The sequence below is a fragment of the Bombina bombina genome, chromosome 4 (assembly GCF_027579735.1).
Source record: "Bombina bombina isolate aBomBom1 chromosome 4, aBomBom1.pri, whole genome shotgun sequence".
Taxonomy (NCBI): domain Eukaryota; kingdom Metazoa; phylum Chordata; class Amphibia; order Anura; family Bombinatoridae; genus Bombina; species Bombina bombina.
Window position 1 is genome coordinate 278,190,719 of NC_069502.1, and position 20,804 is coordinate 278,211,522.

At 42.2% G+C, this 20,804-nt stretch overlaps 1 protein-coding gene across 1 annotated transcript in view; it reads right to left on the reverse strand.

Moving 5' to 3' along the window:
* The window catches only part of SLC25A36 (solute carrier family 25 member 36), a 275,775-nt gene that overhangs the window by 177,060 nt on the left and 77,911 nt on the right, over positions 1–20,804 (reverse strand). The window contains exon 2 of the mRNA XM_053709978.1: positions 19,158–19,328. Coding sequence (XP_053565953.1) covers positions 19,158–19,328 — 171 coding nt within the window. The remainder of the gene's footprint in view (positions 1–19,157; positions 19,329–20,804) is intronic.

Genomic DNA, 20,804 nt, shown 5'->3' on the forward strand with positions numbered 1-20,804 from the left:
GCAATTCCAGCTTAACCCCTACAGTGCCAGCTTCCTAGCCCCAGAAGACAAAAGGCACTTACCTGGACTTCTAGCTGTCTGGCAGGAAGACAGCTCACCCAGTGTGAAAGGAAGCCACTCCTTACAGAGAACTGTGGAAAAAAGAAAGAACAGAGTAAACCTACTCTGGCTTTCTATATTAGGGCAGCAAAAATGTTACGAAGACGCAACAAGGCCCACCTTACAAGTTCCTAACTGCTTTAAAGCCACCACTACCCTACTGAAGGGATTAACGTGGACTACGGCTAGACCCAAAAAACTTGCTTGTAATTGATAACTTTGTGGACTCACCATATCTTAGGACAGAAAGAGATGTTTGGTTTTTGTTGTACATTTTATTGTGTTTACTGCAGTCCAGCTATTGTCAGACTGCATATATACTAGGGGATATTTGCCTTCATGGCATGTTGCTAAAGTTGAGAAAGATGGCAAGGCTAAACAAGGAGTATATAAAAAAACAACCTTTAGTAAAACAGAGTGAACTTTAAAGGGTGAAAAGGAAATAAAAAAGCTGACACAAAGTATTCAGTGCTTGATGAATAACCTGCTTCTGTAATAGTTGAATTTGGTGTATAGATGCAGAACACTATGCCAGGAATCAGAGTGACGAGTTGAGGCAAAAAAAAAGTATGGTGTATATAGGCTGCCACCTAGCAGCAAAGGGACAACCTTGAACAACAAATTATCTTAGTATAAGCATGGAGCTGAGCAGCAGAAGAGCGATATTGGCAAGGTGAAGTAGTCATTTCTATATCACAGAAAAAGGGTGTAGTGCAAGATGGGCCTTGTAGGGGACAGAACAGCTTCTATGTAGTGTGTTCCAGTTGTCAAATCCTTATCCCTAAGCAAAACACAATACGGGATGGGTATATATGAAAGAAGGTATGGTAGGCCCCTAGCAATTTATAAGTAGAACAGATAGTGGTCAGAGCTATGCATTCAAGCTGAAGGGAATGCATCCAAGAGTAAAAAGACAGGCAAAAGGAGTAAAGCTGCTAAGAACTAAAAGGGACATTGATCCATTTATATAGCCCAACTGGTAGTGTTTTTGTAACAATCTATAGTTTTGCTTATTTATTTTTTTAATAACATTGTGCTGAGTTTCAAACTACAAACCAAGCCGCAAAGTGTCAGATGTATAGACGCGTTTACAGACTCCTGCTAGCTCCTGTCTATGTTATCTGTCTTTTCATATGCAGTGAAGGGGGAGTGTCTGCTTCTCTTGTTTCCTCAGACCCTTTCAGTGGGTGTCTCAGCCTAACCTCATTAACAGTACTAAACTAGGAGCTTCTAAGTAAGTTTTTAAAAAGTTTTATACTAGATTTGTATATGTGCATATTCTTCTTTATAGCAGTGTCTATTACATGCAGTTATATGAAAATTGGTGCATACTGTCCCTTTAACAGAAACACATTTTGAAAGGGAGGCGAAAGTTGGAATCCGATAACCTAAAGGGTGGAATGTAGTATGCAGCTTTTATAGGCGCTCATGCAAAAAACATAATTTATGTAAGAACTTACCTGATAAATTCATTTCTTTCATATTAGCAAGAGTCCATGAGCTAGTGACGTATGGGATATACATTCCTACCAGGAGGGGCAAAGTTTCCCAAACCTTAAAATGCCTATAAATACACCCCTCACCACACCCACAATTCAGTTTAACGAATAGCCAAGAAGTGGGGTGATAAGGAAAAAAGTGCGAAAGCATATAAAATAAGGAATTGGAATAATTGTGCTTTATACAAAAAAATCATAACCACCACAAAAAAGGGCGGGCCTCATGGACTCTTGCTAATATGAAAGAAATGAATTTATCAGGTAAGTTCTTACATAAATTATGTTTTCTTTCATGTAATTAGCAAGAGTCCATGAGCTAGTGACGTATGGGATAATGACTACCCAAGATGTGGATCTTTCCACACAAGAGTCACTAGAGAGGGAGGGATAAAATAAAGACAGCCAATTCCTGCTGAAAATAATCCACACCCAAAATAAAGTTTAATGAAAAACATAAGCAGAAGATTCAAACTGAAACCGCTGCCTGAAGTACTTTTCTACCAAAAACTGCTTCAGAAGAAGAAAATACAACAAAATGGTAGAATTTGGTAAAAGTATGCAAAGAGGACCAAGTTGCCGCTTTGCAAATCTGATTAACCGAAGCTTCATTCCTAAACGCCCAGGAAGTAGAAACTGACCTAGTAGAATGAGCTGTAATCCTATGAGGCGGAGTCTTACCCGACTCAACATAGGCAAGATGAATTAAAGATTTCAACCAAGATGCCAAAGAAATGGCAGAAGTTTTCTGGCCTTTCTAAAACCGGAAAAGATAACAAATAAACTAGAAGTCTTTCGGAAAGACTTAGTAGCTTCAACATAATATTTCAAAGCTCTAATAACATCCAAAGAATGCAACGATTTCTCCTTAGAATTCTTAGGATTAGGACATAATGAAGGAACCACAATGTCTCTACTAATGTTGTTGGAATTCACAACTTAGGTAAAAATTCAAAAGAAGTTCGCAACACAGCCTTATCCTGATGAAAAATCAGAAAAGGAGACTCACAAGAAAGAGCAGATAATTCAGAAACTCTTCTGGCAGAAGAGATGGCCAAAAGGAACAAAACTTTCCAAGAAAGTAATTGAATATCCAAAGAATGCATAGGTTCAAATGGAGGAGCTTGAAGAGCCCCCAGAACCAAATTCAAACTCCAAGGAGGAGAAATTGACTTAATGACAGGCTTTATACGAACCAAAGCTTGTACAAAACAATGAATATCAGGAAGAATAGCAATCTTTCTGTGAAAAAGAACAGAAAGAGCAGAGATTTGACCTTTCAAGGAACTTGCGGACAAACCCTTATCTAAACCATCCTGAAGAAACTGTAATATTCTCGGTATTCTAAAAGAATGCCAAGAAAAAAGATGAGAAAGACACCAAGAAAACAGAATTTATGTTTACCTGATAAATTACTTTCTCCAACGGTGTGTCCGGTCCACGGCGTCATCCTTACTTGTGGGATATTCTCCTCCCCAACAGGAAATGGCAAAGAGCCCAGCAAAGCTGGTCACATGATCCCTCCTAGGCTCCGCCTACCCCAGTCATTCGACCGACGTTAAGGAGGAATATTTGCATAGGAGAAACCATATGGTACCGTGGTGACTGTAGTTAAAGAAAATAAATTATCAGACCTGATTAAAAAAACCAGGGCGGGCCGTGGACCGGACACACCGTTGGAGAAAGTAATTTATCAGGTAAACATAAATTCTGTTTTCTCCAACATAGGTGTGTCCGGTCCACGGCGTCATCCTTACTTGTGGGAACCAATACCAAAGCTTTAGGACACGGATGAAGGGAGGGAGCAAATCAGGTCACCTAAATGGAAGGCACCACGGCTTGCAAAACCTTTCTCCCAAAAATAGCCTCAGAAGAAGCAAAAGTATCAAACTTGTAAAATTTGGTAAAAGTGTGCAGTGAAGACCAAGTCGCTGCCCTACATATCTGATCAACAGAAGCCTCGTTCTTGAAGGCCCATGTGGAAGCCACAGCCCTAGTGGAATGAGCTGTGATTCTTTCGGGAGGCTGCCGTCCGGCAGTCTCGTAAGCCAATCTGATGATGCTTTTAATCCAAAAAGAGAGAGAGGTAGAAGTTGCTTTTTGACCTCTCCTTTTACCAGAATAAACAACAAACAAGGAAGATGTTTGTCTAAAATCCTTTGTAGCATCTAAATAGAATTTTAGAGCGCGAACAACATCCAAATTGTGCAACAAACGTTCCTTCTTTGAAACTGGTTTCGGACACAGAGAAGGTACGATAATCTCCTGGTTAATGTTTTTGTTAGAAACAACTTTTGGAAGAAAACCAGGTTTAGTACGTAAAACCACCTTATCTGCATGGAACACCAGATAAGGAGGAGAACACTGCAGAGCAGATAATTCTGAAACTCTTCTAGCAGAAGAGATTGCAACTAAAAACAAAACTTTCCAAGATAATAACTTAATATCAACGGAATGTAAGGGTTCAAACGGAACCCCCTGAAGAACTGAAAGAACTAAATTGAGACTCCAAGGAGGAGTCAAAGGTTTGTAAACAGGCTTAATTCTAACCAGAGCCTGAACAAAGGCTTGAACATCTGGCACAGCTGCCAGCTTTTTGTGAAGTAACACAGACAAGGCAGAAATCTGTCCCTTCAGGGAACTTGCAGATAATCCTTTTTCCAATCCTTCTTGAAGGAAGGATAGAATCTTAGGAATCTTAACCTTGTCCCAAGGGAATCCTTTAGATTCACACCAACAGATATATTTTTTCCAAATTTTGTGGTAAATCTTTCTAGTTACAGGCTTTCTGGCCTGAACAAGAGTATTGATAACAGAATCTGAGAACCCTCGCTTCGATAAGATCAAGCGTTCAATCTCCAAGCAGTCAGCTGGAGTGAAACCAGGTTCGGATGTTCGAACGGACCCTGAACAAGAAGGTCTCGTCTCAAAGGTAGCTTCCAAGGTGGAGCCGATGACATATTCACCAGATCTGCATACCAAGTCCTGCGTGGCCACGCAGTAGCTATCAAGATCACCGACGCCCTCTCCTGATTGATCCTGGCTACCAGCCTGGGGATGAGAGGGAACGGCGGGAACACATAAGCTAGTTTGAAGGTCCAAGGTGCTACTAGTGCATCCACTAGAGCCGCCTTGGGATCCCTGGATCTGGACCCGTAGCAAGGAACTTTGAAGTTCTGACGAGAGGCCATCAGATCCATGTCTGGAATGCCCCACAGCTGAGTGACTTGGGCAAAGATTTCCGGATGGAGTTCCCACTCCCCCGGATGCAATGTCTGACGACTCAGAAAATCCGCTTCCCAATTTTCCACTCCTGGGATGTGGATAGCGGACAGGTGGCAGGAGTGAGACTCCGCCCATAGAATGATTTTGGTCACTTCTTCCATCGCTAGGGAACTCCTTGTTCCCCCCTGATGGTTGATGTACGCAACAGTTGTCATGTTGTCTGATTGAAACCGTATGAACTTGGCCCTCGCTAGCTGAGGCCAAGCCTTGAGAGCATTGAATATCGCTCTCAGTTCCAGAATATTTATCGGTAGAAGAGATTCTTCCCGAGACCAAAGACCCTGAGCTTTCAGGGATCCCCAGACCGCGCCCCAGCCCATCAGACTGGCGTCGGTCGTGACAATGACCCACTCTGGTCTGCGGAATGTCATCCCTCGTGACAGGTTGTCCAGGGACAGCCACCAACGGAGTGAGTCTCTGGTCCTCTGATTTACTTGTATCTTCGGAGACAAGTCTGTATAATCCCCATTCCACTGACTGAGCATGCACAGTTGTAATGGTCTTAGATGAATGCGCGCAAAAGGAACTATGTCCATAGCCGCTACCATCAACCCGATCACTTCCATGCACTGAGCTATGGAAGGAAGAGGAACGGAATGAAGTATCCGACAAGAGTCTAGAAGCTTTGTTTTTCTGGCCTCTGTCAGAAATATCCTCATTTCTAAGGAGTCTATTATTGTTCCCAAGAAGGGAACCCTTGTTGACGGAGATAGACAACTCTTTTCCACGTTCACTTTCCATCCGTGAGATCTGAGAAAGGCCAGGACGATGTCCGTGTGAGCCTTTGCTTGAGGAAGGGACGACGCTTGAATCAGAATGTCGTCCAAGTAAGGTACTACAGCAATGCCCCTTGGTCTTAGCACAGCTAGAAGGGACCCTAGTACCTTTGTGAAAATCCTTGGAGCAGTGGCTAATCCGAAAGGAAGCGCCACGAACTGGTAATGCTTGTCCAGGAATGCGAACCTTAGGAACCGATGATGTTCCTTGTGGATAGGAATATGTAGATACGCATCCTTTAAATCCACCGTGGTCATGAATTGACCTTCCTGGATGGAAGGAAGAATAGTTCGAATGGTTTCCATCTTGAACGATGGAACCTTGAGAAACTTGTTTAAGATCTTGAGATCTAAGATTGGTCTGAACGTTCCCTCTTTTTTTGGGAACTATGAACAGATTGGAGTAGAACCCCATCCCTTGTTCTCTTAATGGAACAGGATGAATCACTCCCATTTTTAACAGGTCTTCTACACAATGTAAGAATGCCTGTCTTTTTATGTGGTCTGAAGACAACTGAGACCTGTGGAACCTCCCCCTTGGGGGAAGTCCCTTGAATTCCAGAAGATAACCTTGGGAGACTATTTCTAGCGCCCAAGGATCCAGAACATCTCTTGCCCAAGCCTGAGCGAAGAGAGAGAGTCTGCCCCCCACCAGATCCGGTCCCGGATCGGGGGCCAACATTTCATGCAGTCTTGGTAGCAGTGGCAGGTTTCTTGGCCTGCTTTCCCTTGTTCCAGCCTTGCATTGGTCTCCAAGCTGGCTTGGCTTGAGAAGTATTACCCTCTTGCTTAGAGGACGTAGCACCTCGGGCTGGTCCGTTTCTACGAAAGGGACGAAAATTAGGTTTATTTTTTGCCTTGAAAGGCCGATCCTGAGGAAGGGCGTGGCCCTTACCCCCAGTGATATCAGAGATAATCTCTTTCAAGTCAGGGCCAAACAGCGTTTTCCCCTTGAAAGGAATGTTAAGTAGCTTGTTCTTGGAAGACGCATCAGCCGACCAAGATTTCAACCAAAGCGCTCTGCGCGCCACAATAGCAAACCCAGAATTCTTAGCCGCTAACCTAGCCAATTGCAAAGTGGCGTCTAGGGTGAAAGAATTAGCCAATTTGAGAGCATTGATTCTGTCCATAATCTCCTCATAAGGAGGAGAATCACTATCGACCGCCTTTATCAGCTCATCGAACCAGAAACATGCGGCTGTAGCGACAGGGACAATGCATGCAATTGGTTGTAGAAGGTAACCCTGCTGAACAAACATCTTTTTAAGCAAACCTTCTAATTTTTTATCCATAGGATCTTTGAAAGCACAACTATCCTCTATGGGTATAGTGGTGCGTTTGTTTAAAGTGGAAACCGCTCCCTCGACCTTGGGGACTGTCTGCCATAAGTCCTTTCTGGGGTCGACCAAAGGAAACAATTTTTTAAATATGGGGGGAGGGACGAAAGGAATACCGGGCCTTTCCCATTCTTTATTAACAATGTCCGCCACCCGCTTGGGTATAGGAAAAGCTTCTGGGAGCCCCGGCACCTCTAGGAACTTGTCCATTTTACATAGCTTCTCTGGGATGACCAACTTGTCACAATCATCCAGAGTGGATAATACCTCCTTAAGCAGAATGCGGAGATGTTCCAACTTAAATTTAAATGCAATCACATCAGGTTCAGCCTGTTGAGAAATGTTCCCTGAATCAGTAATTTCTCCCTCAGACAAAACCTCCCTGGCCCCATCAGACTGGGTTAGGGGCCCTTCAGAGATATTAGTATCAGCGTTGCCATGCTCTTCAGTATCTAAAACAGAGCAGCCGCGCTTACGCTGACAAGTGTTCATTCTGGCTAAAATGTTTTTGACAGAATTATCCATTACAGCCGTTAATTGTTGCATAGTAAGGAGTATTGGCGCGCTAGATGTACTAGGGGCCTCCTGAGTGGGCAAGACTCGTGTAGACGAAGGAGGGAATGATGCAGTACCATGCTTACTCCCCTCACTTGAGGAATCATCTTGGGCATCATTGTCATTATCACATAAATCACATTTATTTAAATGAATAGGAATTCTGGCTTCCCCACATTCAGAACACAGTCTATCTGGTAGTTCAGACATGTTAAACAGGCATAAACTTGATAACAAAGTACAAAAACGTTTTAAAATAAAACCGTTACTGTCACTTTAAATTTTAAACTGAACACACTTTATTACTGCAATTGCGAAAAAACATGAAGGAATTGTACAAAATTCACCAAATTTTCACCACAGTGTCTTAAAGCCTTAAAAGTATTGCACACCAAATTTGGAAGCTTTAACCCTTAAAATAACGGAACCGGAGCCGTTTTAAACTTTAACCCCTTTACAGTCCCTGGTATCTGCTTTGCTGAGACCCAACCAAGCCCAAAGGGGAATACGATACCAAATGACGCCTTCAGAAAGTCTTTTCTAAGTATCAGAGCTCCTCACACATGCGACTGCATGCCATGCCTCTCAAAAACAAGTGCGCCACACCGGCGCGAAAATGAGGCTCTGCTTATGCTTTGGGAAAGTCCCTAAGTAATAAGGTGTCTAATACAGTGCCTGCCGATATTCTTATATCAAAATACCCAGATAAAATGATTCCTCAAGGCTAAATATGTGTTAATAATGAATCGATTTAGCCCAGAAAAGTCTACAGTCTTAATAAGCCCTTGTGAAGCCCTTATTTATGATCGTAATAAACATGGCTTACCGGATCCCATAGGGAAAATGACAGCTTCCAGCATTACATCGTCTTGTTAGAATGTGTCATACCTCAAGCAGCAAGAGACTGCATACTGTTCCCCCAACTGAAGTTAGTAGCTCTCAACAGTCCTGTGTGGAACAGCCATGGATTTTAGTTACGGTTGCTAAAATCATTTTCCTCATACAAACAGAAATCTTCATCTCTTTTCTGTTTCTGAGTAAATAGTACATACCAGCACTATTTCAAAATAACAAACTCTTGATTGAATAATAAAAACTACAGTTAAACACTAAAAAACTCTAAGCCATCTCCGTGGAGATGTTGCCTGTACAACGGCAAAGAGAATGACTGGGGTAGGCGGAGCCTAGGAGGGATCATGTGACCAGCTTTGCTGGGCTCTTTGCCATTTCCTGTTGGGGAGGAGAATATCCCACAAGTAAGGATGACGCCGTGGACCGGACACACCTATGTTGGAGAAATATAAGTCTTCCAGACTCTATAATATATCTCTCTGGATACAGATTTACGAGCCTGTAACATAGTATTAATCACAGAGTCAGAGAAACCTCTTTGACCAAGAATCAAGCGTTCAATCTCCATACCTTTAAATTTAAGGATTTCAGATCCTGATGGAAAAAACAGAATTTATGTTTACCTGATAAATTACTTTCTCCAACGGTGTGTCCGGTCCACGGCGTCATCCTTACTTGTGGGATATTCTCCTCCCCAACAGGAAATGGCAAAGAGCCCAGCAAAGCTGGTCACATGATCCCTCCTAGGCTCCGCCTACCCCAGTCATTCGACCGACGTTAAGGAGGAATATTTGCATAGGAGAAACCATATGGTACCGTGGTGACTGTAGTTAAAGAAAATAAATTATCAGACCTGATTAAAAAAACCAGGGCGGGCCGTGGACCGGACACACCGTTGGAGAAAGTAATTTATCAGGTAAACATAAATTCTGTTTTCTCCAACATAGGTGTGTCCGGTCCACGGCGTCATCCTTACTTGTGGGAACCAATACCAAAGCTTTAGGACACGGATGAAGGGAGGGAGCAAATCAGGTCACCTAAATGGAAGGCACCACAGCTTGCAAAACCTTTCTCCCAAAAATAGCCTCAGAAGAAGCAAAAGTATCAAACTTGTAAAATTTGGTAAAAGTGTGCAGTGAAGACCAAGTCGCTGCCCTACATATCTGATCAACAGAAGCCTCGTTCTTGAAGGCCCATGTGGAAGCCACAGCCCTAGTGGAATGAGCTGTGATTCTTTCGGGAGGCTGCCGTCCGGCAGTCTCGTAAGCCAATCTGATGATGCTTTTAATCCAAAAAGAGAGAGAGGTAGAAGTTGCTTTTTGACCTCTCCTTTTACCAGAATAAACAACAAACAAGGAAGATGTTTGTCTAAAATCCTTTGTAGCATCTAAATAGAATTTTAGAGCGCGAACAACATCCAAATTGTGCAACAAACGTTCCTTCTTTGAAACTGGTTTCGGACACAGAGAAGGTACGATAATCTCCTGGTTAATGTTTTTGTTAGAAACAACTTTTGGAAGAAAACCAGGTTTAGTACGTAAAACCACCTTATCTGCATGGAACACCAGATAAGGAGGAGAACACTGCAGAGCAGATAATTCTGAAACTCTTCTAGCAGAAGAAATTGCAACTAAAAACAAAACTTTCCAAGATAACAACTTAATATCAACGGAATGCAAGGGTTCAAACGGAACCCCCTGAAGAACTGAAAGAACTAAATTGAGACTCCAAGGAGGAGTCAAAGGTTTGTAAACAGGCTTAATTCTAACCAGAGCCTGAACAAAGGCTTGAACATCTGGCACAGCGGCCAGCTTTTTGTGAAGTAACACAGACAAGGCAGAAATCTGTCCCTTCAGGGAACTTGCAGATAATCCTTTTTCCAATCCTTCTTGAAGGAAGGATAGAATCCTAGGAATCTTAACCTTGTCCCAAGGGAATCCTTTAGATTCACACCAACAGATATATTTTTTCCAAATTTTGTGGTAAATCTTTCTAGTTACAGGCTTTCTGGCCTGAACAAGAGTATCGATAACAGAATCTGAGAATCCTCGCTTCGATAAGATCAAGCGTTCAATCTCCAAGCAGTCAGCTGGAGTGAAACCAGATTCGGATGTTCGAACGGACCCTGAACAAGAAGGTCTCGTCTCAAAGGTAGCTTCCAAGGAGGAGCCGATGACATATTCACCAGATCTGCGTACCAAGTCCTGCGTGGCCACGCAGGAGCTATCAAGATCACCGACGCCCTCTCCTGATTGATCCTGGCTACCAGCCTGGGGATGAGAGGAAACGGCGGGAACACATAAGCCAGTTTGAAGGTCCAAGGTGCTACTAGTGCATCCACCAGAGCCGCCTTGGGATCCCTGGATCTGGACCCGTAGCAAGGAACTTTGAAGTTCTGACGAGAGGCCATCAGATCCATGTCTGGAATGCCCCACAGCTGAGTGACTTGGGCAAAGATTTCCGGATGGAGTTCCCACTCCCCCGGATGCAATGTCTGACGACTCAGAAAATCCGCTTCCCAATTTTCCACTCCTGGGATGTGGATAGCAGACAGGTGGCAGGAGTGAGACTCCGCCCATAGAATGATTTTGGTCACTTCTTCCATCGCCAGGGAACTCCTTGTTCCCCCCTGATGGTTGATGTACGCAACAGTTGTCATGTTGTCTGATTGAAACCGTATGAACTTGGCCCTCGCTAGCTGAGGCCAAGCCTTGAGAGCATTAAATATCGCTCTCAGTTCCAGAATATTTATCGGTAGAAGAGATTCTTCCCGAGACCAAAGACCCTGAGCTTTCAGGGATCCCCAGACCGCGCCCCAGCCCATCAGACTGGCGTCGGTCGTGACAATGACCCACTCTGGTCTGCGGAATGTCATCCCTCGTGACAGGTTGTCCAGGGACAGCCACCAACGGAGTGAGTCTCTGGTCCTCTGATTTACTTGTATCTTCGGAGACAAGTCTGTATAGTCCCCATTCCACTGACTGAGCATGCACAGTTGTAATGGTCTTAGATGAATGCGTGCAAAAGGAACTATGTCCATTGCCGCTACCATCAACCCGATCACTTCCATGCACTGAGCTATGGAAGGAAGAGGAACGGAATGGAGTATCCGACAAGAGTCTAGAAGTTTTGTTTTTCTGGCCTCTGTCAGAAAAATCCTCATTTCTAAGGAGTCTATTATTGTTCCCAAGAAGGGAACCCTTGTTGACGGAGATAGAGAACTCTTTTCCACGTTCACTTTCCATCCGTGAGATCTGAGAAAGGCCAGGACAATGTCCGTGTGAGCCTTTGCTTGAGGAAGGGACGACGCTTGAATCAGAATGTCGTCCAAGTAAGGTACTACAGCAATGCCCCTTGGTCTTAGCACAGCTAGAAGGGACCCTAGTACCTTTGTGAAAATCCTTGGAGCAGTGGCTAATCCGAAAGGAAGCGCCACGAACTGGTAATGTTTGTCCAGGAATGCGAACCTCAGGAACCGATGATGTTCCTTGTGGATAGGAATATGTAGATACGCATCCTTTAAATCCACCGTGGTCATGAATTGACCTTCCTGGATGGAAGGAAGAATAGTTCGAATGGTTTCCATCTTGAACGATGGAACCTTGAGAAACTTGTTTAAGATCTTGAGATCTAAGATTGGTCTGAACGTTCCCTCTTTTTTGGGAACTATAAACAGATTGGAGTAGAACCCCATCCCTTGTTCTCTTAATGGAACGGGATGAATCACTCCCATTTTTAACAGGTCTTCTACACAATGTAAGAATGCCTGTCTTTTTATGTGGTCTGAAGACAACTGAGACCTGTGGAACCTCCCCCTTGGGGGAAGTCCCTTGAATTCCAGAAGATAACCTTGGGAGACTATTTCTAGCGCCCAAGGATCCAGAACATCTCTTGCCCAAGCCTGAGCGAAGAGAGAGAGTCTGCCCCCCACCAGATCCGGTCCCGGATCGGGGGCCAATATTTCATGCTGTCTTGGTAGCAGTGGCAGGTTTCTTGGCCTGCTTTCCCTTGTTCCAGCCTTGCATTGGTCTCCAAGCTGGCTTGGCTTGAGAAGTATTACCCTCTTGCTTAGAGGACGTAGCACTTTGGGCTGGTCCGTTTCTACGAAAGGGACGAAAATTAGGTTTATTTTTTGCCTTGAAAGGCCGATCCTGAGGAAGGGCGTGGCCCTTACCCCCAGTGATATCCGAGATAATCTCTTTCAAGTCAGGGCCAAACAGCGTTTTCCCCTTGAAAGGAATGTTAAGTAGCTTGTTCTTGGAAGACGCATCAGCCGACCAAGATTTCAACCAAAGCGCTCTGCGCGCCACAATAGCAAACCCAGAATTCTTAGCCGCTAACCTAGCCAATTGCAAAGTGGCGTCTAGGGTGAAAGAATTAGCCAATTTGAGAGCATTGATTCTGTCCTTAATCTCCTCATAAGGAGGAGAATCACTGTCGACCGCCTTTATCAGCTCATCGAACCAGAAACATGCGGCTGTAGCGACAGGGACAATGCATGAAATTGGTTGTAGAAGGTAACCCTGCTGAACAAACATCTTTTTAAGCAAACCTTCTAATTTTTTATCCATAGGATCTTTGAAAGCACAACTATCCTCTATGGGTATAGTGGTGCGTTTGTTTAAAGTGGAAACCGCTCCCTCGACCTTGGGGACTGTCTGCCATAAGTCCTTTCTGGGGTCGACCATAGGAAACAATTTTTTAAATATGGGGGGAGGGACGAAAGGAATACCGGGCCTTTCCCATTCTTTATTAACAATGTCCGCCACCCGCTTGGGTATAGGAAAAGCTTCTGGGAGCCCCGGCACCTCTAGGAACTTGTCCATTTTACATAGTTTCTCTGGGATGACCAACTTGTCACAATCATCCAGAGTGGATAATACCTCCTTAAGCAGAATGCGGAGATGTTCCAACTTAAATTTAAATGCAATCACATCAGGTTCAGCTTGTTGAGAAATGTTCCCTGAATCAGTAATTTCTCCCTCAGACAAAACCTCCCTGGCCCCATCAGACTGAGTTAGGGGCCCTTCAGAAATATTAATATCAGCGTCGTCATGCTCTTCAGTATCTAAAACAGAGCAGTCGCGCTTACGCTGATAAGTGTTCATTTTGGCTAAAATGTTTTTGACAGAATTATCCATTACAGCCGTTAATTGTTGCATAGTAAGGAGTATTGGCGCGCTAGATGTACTAGGGGCCTCCTGAGTGGGCAAGACTCGTGTAGACGAAGGAGGGAATAATGCAGTACCATGCTTACTCCCCTCACTTGAGGAATCATCTTGGGCATCATTGTCATTGTCACATAAATCACATTTATTTAAATGAATAGGAATTCTGGCTTCCCCACATTCAGAACACAGTCTATCTGGTAGTTCAGACATGTTAAACAGGCATAAACTTGATAACAAGTACAAAAAACGTTTTAAAATAAAACCGTTACTGTCACTTTAAATTTTAAACTGAACACACTTTATTACTGCAAATGCGAAAAAACATGAAGGAATTGTTCAAAATTTACCAAATTTTCACCACAGTGTCTTAAAGCCTTAAAAGTATTGCACACCAAATTTGGAAGCTTTAACCCTTAAAATAACTTTAACCCCTTTACAGTCCCTGGTATCTGCTTTGCTGAGACCCAACCAAGCCCCAAGGGGAATACGATACCAAATGACGCCTTCAGAAAGTCTTTTCTAAGTATCAGAGCTCCTCTCACATGCGACTGCATGCCATGCCTCTCAAAAACAAGTGCGCAACACCGGCGCGAAAATGAGGCTCTGCCTATGCTTTGGGAAAGCCCCTAAAGAATAAGGTGTCTAAAACAGTGCCTGCCGATATTATTATATCAAAATACCCAGATAAAATGATTCCTCAAGGCTAAATATGTGTTAATAATCAATCGATTTAGCCCAAAAAAAGTCTACAGTCTTAATAAGCCCTTTTTGAAGCCCTTATTTACAATCGTAATAAACATGGCTTACCGGATCCCAGAGGGAAAATGACAGCTTCCAGCATTACATCGTCTTGTTAGAATGTGTCATACCTCAAGCAGCAAGAGACTGCTCACTGTTCCCCCAACTGAAGTTAATTGCTCTCAACAGTCCTGTGTGGAACAGCCATGGATTTTAGTGACTGTATGAGGAAAATGATTTTAGCAACCAACAGAAATCTTCATCTCTTTTCTGTTTCTGAGTAAATAGTACATACCAGCACTATTTCAAAATAACAAACTCTTGATTGAATAATAAAAACTACAGTTAAACACTAAAAAAACTCTAAGCCATCTCCGTGGAGATGTTGCCTGTACAACGGCAAAGAGAATGACTGGGGTAGGCGGAGCCTAGGAGGGATCATGTGACCAGCTTTGCTGGGCTCTTTGCCATTTCCTGTTGGGGAGGAGAATATCCCACAAGTAAGGATGACGCCGTGGACCGGACACACCTATGTTGGAGAAAAGGACCTTGAGACAAAAGGTCTGGTCTTAACGGAAGAGTCCACGGTTGGCAAGAGGCCATCCGGACAAGATCCGCATACCAAAACCTGTGAGGCCATGCCGGAGCTACCAGCAGAACAAACGAGCATTCCTTCAGAATCTTGGAGATTACTCTTGGAAGAAGAACTAGAGGCGGAAAGATATAGGCAGGATGATACTTCCAAGGAAGTGATAATGCATCCACTGCCTCCGCCTGAGGATCCCGGGATCTGGACAGATACCTGGGAAGTTTCTTGTTTAGATGAGAAGCCATCAGATCTATTTCTGGAAGTTCCCACATTTGAACAATCTGAAGAAATACCTCTGGGTGAAGAGACCATTCGCCCGGATGCAACGTTTGGCGACTGAGATAATCCGCTTTCCAATTGTCCATACCTGGGATATGAACCGCAGAGATTAGACAGGAGCTGGATTCCGCCCAAACCAAAAATTCGAGATACTTCTTTCATAGCCAGAGGACTGTGAGTCCCTCCTTGATGATTGATGTATGCCACAGTTGTGACATTGTCTATCTGAAAACAAATGAACAACTCTCTCTTCAGAAGAGGCCAAGACTGAAGAGCTCTGAAAATTGCACGGAGTTCCAAAATATTGATCGGAAATCTCACCTCCTGAGATTCCCAAACCCCTTGTGCCGTCAGATACCCCCACACAGCTCCCCAACCTGTAAGACTTGCATCTGTTGAGATTATAGTCCAGGTCGGAAGAACAAAGAAGCCCCCTGAACTAAACGATGGTGATCTGTCCACCATGTCAGAGAGTGTCGTAAAATCGGTTTAAAGATATTAATTGAGATATCTTTGAGGAATCCCTGCACCATTGGTTCAGCATACAGAGCTGAAGAGGTCGCATGTGAAAACGAGCAAAGGAGATCGCATCTGATGCGGCAGTCCTAAGACCCAACATTTCCATGCATAAGACTACCAAAGGGAAAGATTGTGACTGAAGGTTTTGACAAGCTGATATCAATGTTAAACTTCTCTTGTCTGACAAGGACAGAGTCATAGACACTGAATTTATCTAGAAACCTAAAAAGGTTACCCTTGTCTGAGGAATCAATGAACTGATTGGTAAATTGATCCTCCAACCATGAACTTGAAGAAACAACACAAGTCGATTCGTATGAGATTCTTCGAAAATGAGAAGACTGAGCAAGTACCAAGATATCGTCCAAATAAGGAAATACCAAAACCCTATTCTCTGATTACAGAAAGAAGGGCACCGAGAACCTTTGAAAAAAATTCTTGGAACTGAGGCTAGGCCAAACGGTAGAGCCACAAAACTGGTAATGCTTGTCTAAAAAGAGAATCTCAGACACTAAAAGTGATCTGGATGAATCGGAATATGCAGATACACATCCTGTAAATCTATTGTAGACATATAATGCCCTTGCTAAACAAAAGGCAGGATAGTCCTACAGTAACCATCTTGAATGTTGGTATCCTAACATAACGATTCAATAATGATAGATCCGGAACTGGTCTGAAGGAATTGACCTTCTTTGGTACAATGAAGAGATAAAATAAAACCCCAGCCCCTGTTCCAGAACTGGAACTGGCATAAAAACTCCAGCCAACTCTAGATCTGAAACACATTTCAGAAATGCTGAGCCTTTGCTGTGTTAACTGGGACACGGGAAAGAAAAGAATCCCTTAGCAGGAGGCCTTAACTTGAAGCCAATTCTGTACCTTTCTGAAACAATGTTTCTGAAACCAGAGATTAAGAACGGAATTGATCCAAATTTCTTTGAAGAAAACGTAATCTGCCCCATACCAGCTGAGCTGGAATAAGGGCCGCACCTTCATAGGTACTTAGGAGCTGGCTATAGGTTTCTATAAGGCTTGGATATATTCCAAACTGGAAATAGTTTCCAAACTGATACCGCTCCTGAGGATGAAGGATCAGGCTTTTGTTCCTTGTTGTGAGGAAAGGAACGAAAATGATTATTTACCCTGGAAAGAAAGGGAAAGCAAAGTTGACTTAGAAGACATGTCAGCATTCCAAGTTTAATCCATAAAGCTTTTCTAGCTAAAATAGCTAGAGACATATACCTGACATCAATTCTAATGATATCAAAAGATGGTATCACCAATAAAATTATTAGCATGTTATAGTAATGCTATAAAATTATGATCTGTTACTTGTTGCGCTAAAGCTTCTAACCAAAAAGTTGAAGCTGCAGCAACATCCGCTAAAAATATAGCAGGTCTAAGAAGATTACCTGAACATAAGTAAGCTTTTCTTAGAAAGGATTCAATTTTCCTATCTAAAGGATCCTTAAATGAAGTACTATCTGCCGTAGGAATAGTAGTACATTAGCAGGAGTAGAGACAGCCCCATAACCTTAGGGATTTTTGTCCCAAAAAACTCTAATCTGTCAGATGGCACAGGATATAATTTGCTTAAACGTCTAGAAGGAGTAAATAAATTACCCAAATTATTCCATTCCCTGGAAATTACTTCAGAAATAGCATCAGGGAGATAAAACACTTTTGGAATAACTACAGGAGATTTAAAAACCTTATTTAAACGTTTACATTTAGTATCAAGAGGACCAGAATCCTCTATTTCTAATGCAAATAACACTTCTTTAAGTAAAGAACGAATAAATTCCATCTTGAACAAATACAAAGATTTATCAGCATCAACCTCTGAGACAGAAACCTCTGAACCAGAAGAACCATTATCAGTATCAGAATGATGATGTTCATTTAAAAATTCATCTGAAAAAAGAGAAGTTTTAAAAGACTTTTATGTATACTAGAAGGAGAAATAACAGACATAGCCTTCTTAATGGATTTTAAAAAATAAAATCTCTTATGTTATCAGGAACACTCTGAAAATTAGATGTTGACAGAACAGCAACAGGTAATGTAACAGTACTAAAGGAAATTTTATCTGCATTAATAAGTTTGACATGACATGCAATACAAATAACAGCTGGAGAAACAGATACCAAAAGTTTATAGCAGATACACTTAGCTTGGTAGCTCCAGCACTGTGCAGTGATTTTCCTGAAGTATCTTCTGACTCAGTTGCAACGTGGAACATCTTGCAATATGTAAAAGAAAAAAACAACATATAAAGCAAAATTGATCAAATTCCTTAAATGACAGTTTCAGGAATGGGAAAAAAATGCCAGTGAACAAGCTTCTAGCAACCAGAAGCAATAAAAAATGAGACTTAAATAATGTGGAGACAAAAATGACGCCCATATTTTTTAGCGCCAAAAAAGACGCCCACATTATTTGGCGCCTAAATGCTTTTGGCGCCCAAAATGACGCCACATCCGGAACGCCGACATTTTTGACGCAAAAAACCGTCAAAAAATGACGCAACTTCCGGCGACACGTATGACGCCGGAAACAGAAAAAAAAATTTTGCGCCAAAAAAGTCTGCGCCAAGAATGACGCAATAAAATGAAGCATTTTCTGCCCCCGCGAGCCTAACAGCCCACAGGGAAAAAGTCAAATTTTTTAAGGTAAGAAAAAATGATTGAAACAAATGCATTTATCCCAAATATGAAACTGACTGTCTGAAAAATAAGGAATGTTGAACATTCTGAGTCAAGGCAAATAAATGTTTGAATACATATATTTAGAACTTTATAAATAAAGTGCCCAACCATAGCTTAGAGTGTCACAGAAAATAAGATTTACTTACCCCAGGACACTCATCTACACGTTTGTAGAAAGCCAAATCAGTACTGAAACGAGAATCAGCAGAGGTAATGGTATATATAAGAGTATATCGTCGATCTGAAAAGGGAGGTAAGAGATGAATCTCTACGACCGATAACAGAGAACCTATGAAATAGACCCCGTAGAAGGAGATCACTGCATTCAAATAGGCAATACTCTCCTCACATCCCTCTGACATTCACTGCACGCTGAGAGGAAAACCGGGCTCCAACTTGCTGCGGAGCGCATATCAACGTAGAATCTAGCACAAACTTACTTCACCACCTCCATCGGAGGCAAAGTTTGTAAAACTGAATTGTGGGTGTGGTGAGGGGTGTATTTATAGGCATTTTAAGGTTTGGGAAACTTTGCCCCTCCTGGTAGGAATGTATATCCCATACGTCACTAGCTCATGGACTCTTGCTAATTACATGAAAGAAAAAGCTGTCATAAACATTTAATAATCTACTGCTAAGTATTTATATTAAGCAAACTGTGTGTTATAATTATAAAGCTCATTATATGACATATCGGGTATATTAGAAACAGAACAAATCTATTAAATTTATCGAGATGGCTGCTCTTACTTGAGACAATGAAGAGGTCCCGGAGACACCCGTGCCATCCTGTTAACACTGGCGCCATTCACAGTGTTCAGCTGAACTTCAGAGATGTAAAGCGTCACTGAAGAGGACTGCAGCCTGGTTTTCACAACTTCCAGAGGACATGTTAAGATGGCACCAACAGTACCCCCACATCTGTAAGAGACCAGAGAGTAAAGTCAGAAGAGGATAACCCATTTGAACCAGATATTGTAAAATAGTGGAAGCAGAGATTTAATCATATAATGTGTATAGGAATATGAAAACGTCAGAGCATCTTAAAGATATGCAGAATACATAAAGATGCCGTATGATAATAACCACTGCTAAATGAAATATTACAATATTTTTTCTATAAAGATCAGATATTTTTTACCACATTGCAAAATATCTGCATATAAAATACACATTTTAAAAAGTACTTACAGCTGTAAATTTTGTTAGCACAATTTGAATGGTTTTGCAATCTTATGGACACACCCTTTGAAAAGCTTCAAGTGGTATTTATCTTATCTTATCTCCTTTTCTATGCCCAATTAGGGATATACATGAGGTCCTGCAAATATCAATCATGTAGGAGGGTCAGAATTCTGAATTTACACAGAATGTTCTTCAGTCTCTCTCGGGCAAAAGAAAAAACAAAACTTATGCTTGCCTGATAAAATTGTTCACTCTTGATCCATTACTCCGGGGATCCAATTCCTGGCCACTAAGAAGGAAAGATTCCCAAAACTTCCAAGAAGCACTTCATCCCTCCCACCTCACTGGTAATGCCAGTCTGCCATATAGCCAAACAAGGAGAAGTAGCAAAAAGTAATTAATAAAACTGTGTGGACTCACCACTATGACATAAATGAATTTATCAGGTAAGCATACATTTTGTTTTCTTTCATAAGGTGGTGAGAGTCCATGATCCCTTACTCCTGGGAACTAATACCCAAGAAGTGAGGTCTACAAGTAATTTTAAACGGACAAATATTTTTGAATGGCCTCCAAGTAAACCCTGTGGATTACGAGATCGACCAAGAAGCTAAAGTAACTGTTGTGATAAAAGAATGAAAAACAATGAGTATTGTCTAAAATTCTTTGTAGCCTGCAGATGAAATCTTTCTTCAAAATTTTGAGGATTAGGACAAAGAGAAGAAACAATTTTCCGATAAAAGATATCAGAGAAAGTCACACATATACACACACACACACATATACATATATACACACACACACACACCACAATACTGTCCAGGATAAAAGCTGAATGTTCAAACTATGCAAGGGCTCAAAAGGCACAAAACAGAATTTATGCTTACCTGATAAATTACTTTCTCTTGCGGTGTATCCAGTCCACGGATTCATCCTTTACTTGTGGGATATTCTCATTCCCTACAGGAAGTGGCAAAGAGAGCACCAAAGGTTAGGAAGAAAAAGGAGAAACCATAGGGTGCAGTGGTGACTGTAGTTTAAACAAAAAAAATTTACCTGACTTAATTGCCAGGGCGGGCCGTGGATTGGATACACCGCAAGAGAAAGTAATTATTCAGGTAAACATAAATTCTGTTTTCTCTTGCACGGTGTATCCAGTCCACGGATTCATCCTTTACTTGTGGGATACCAATACCAAAGCTTTAGGACACG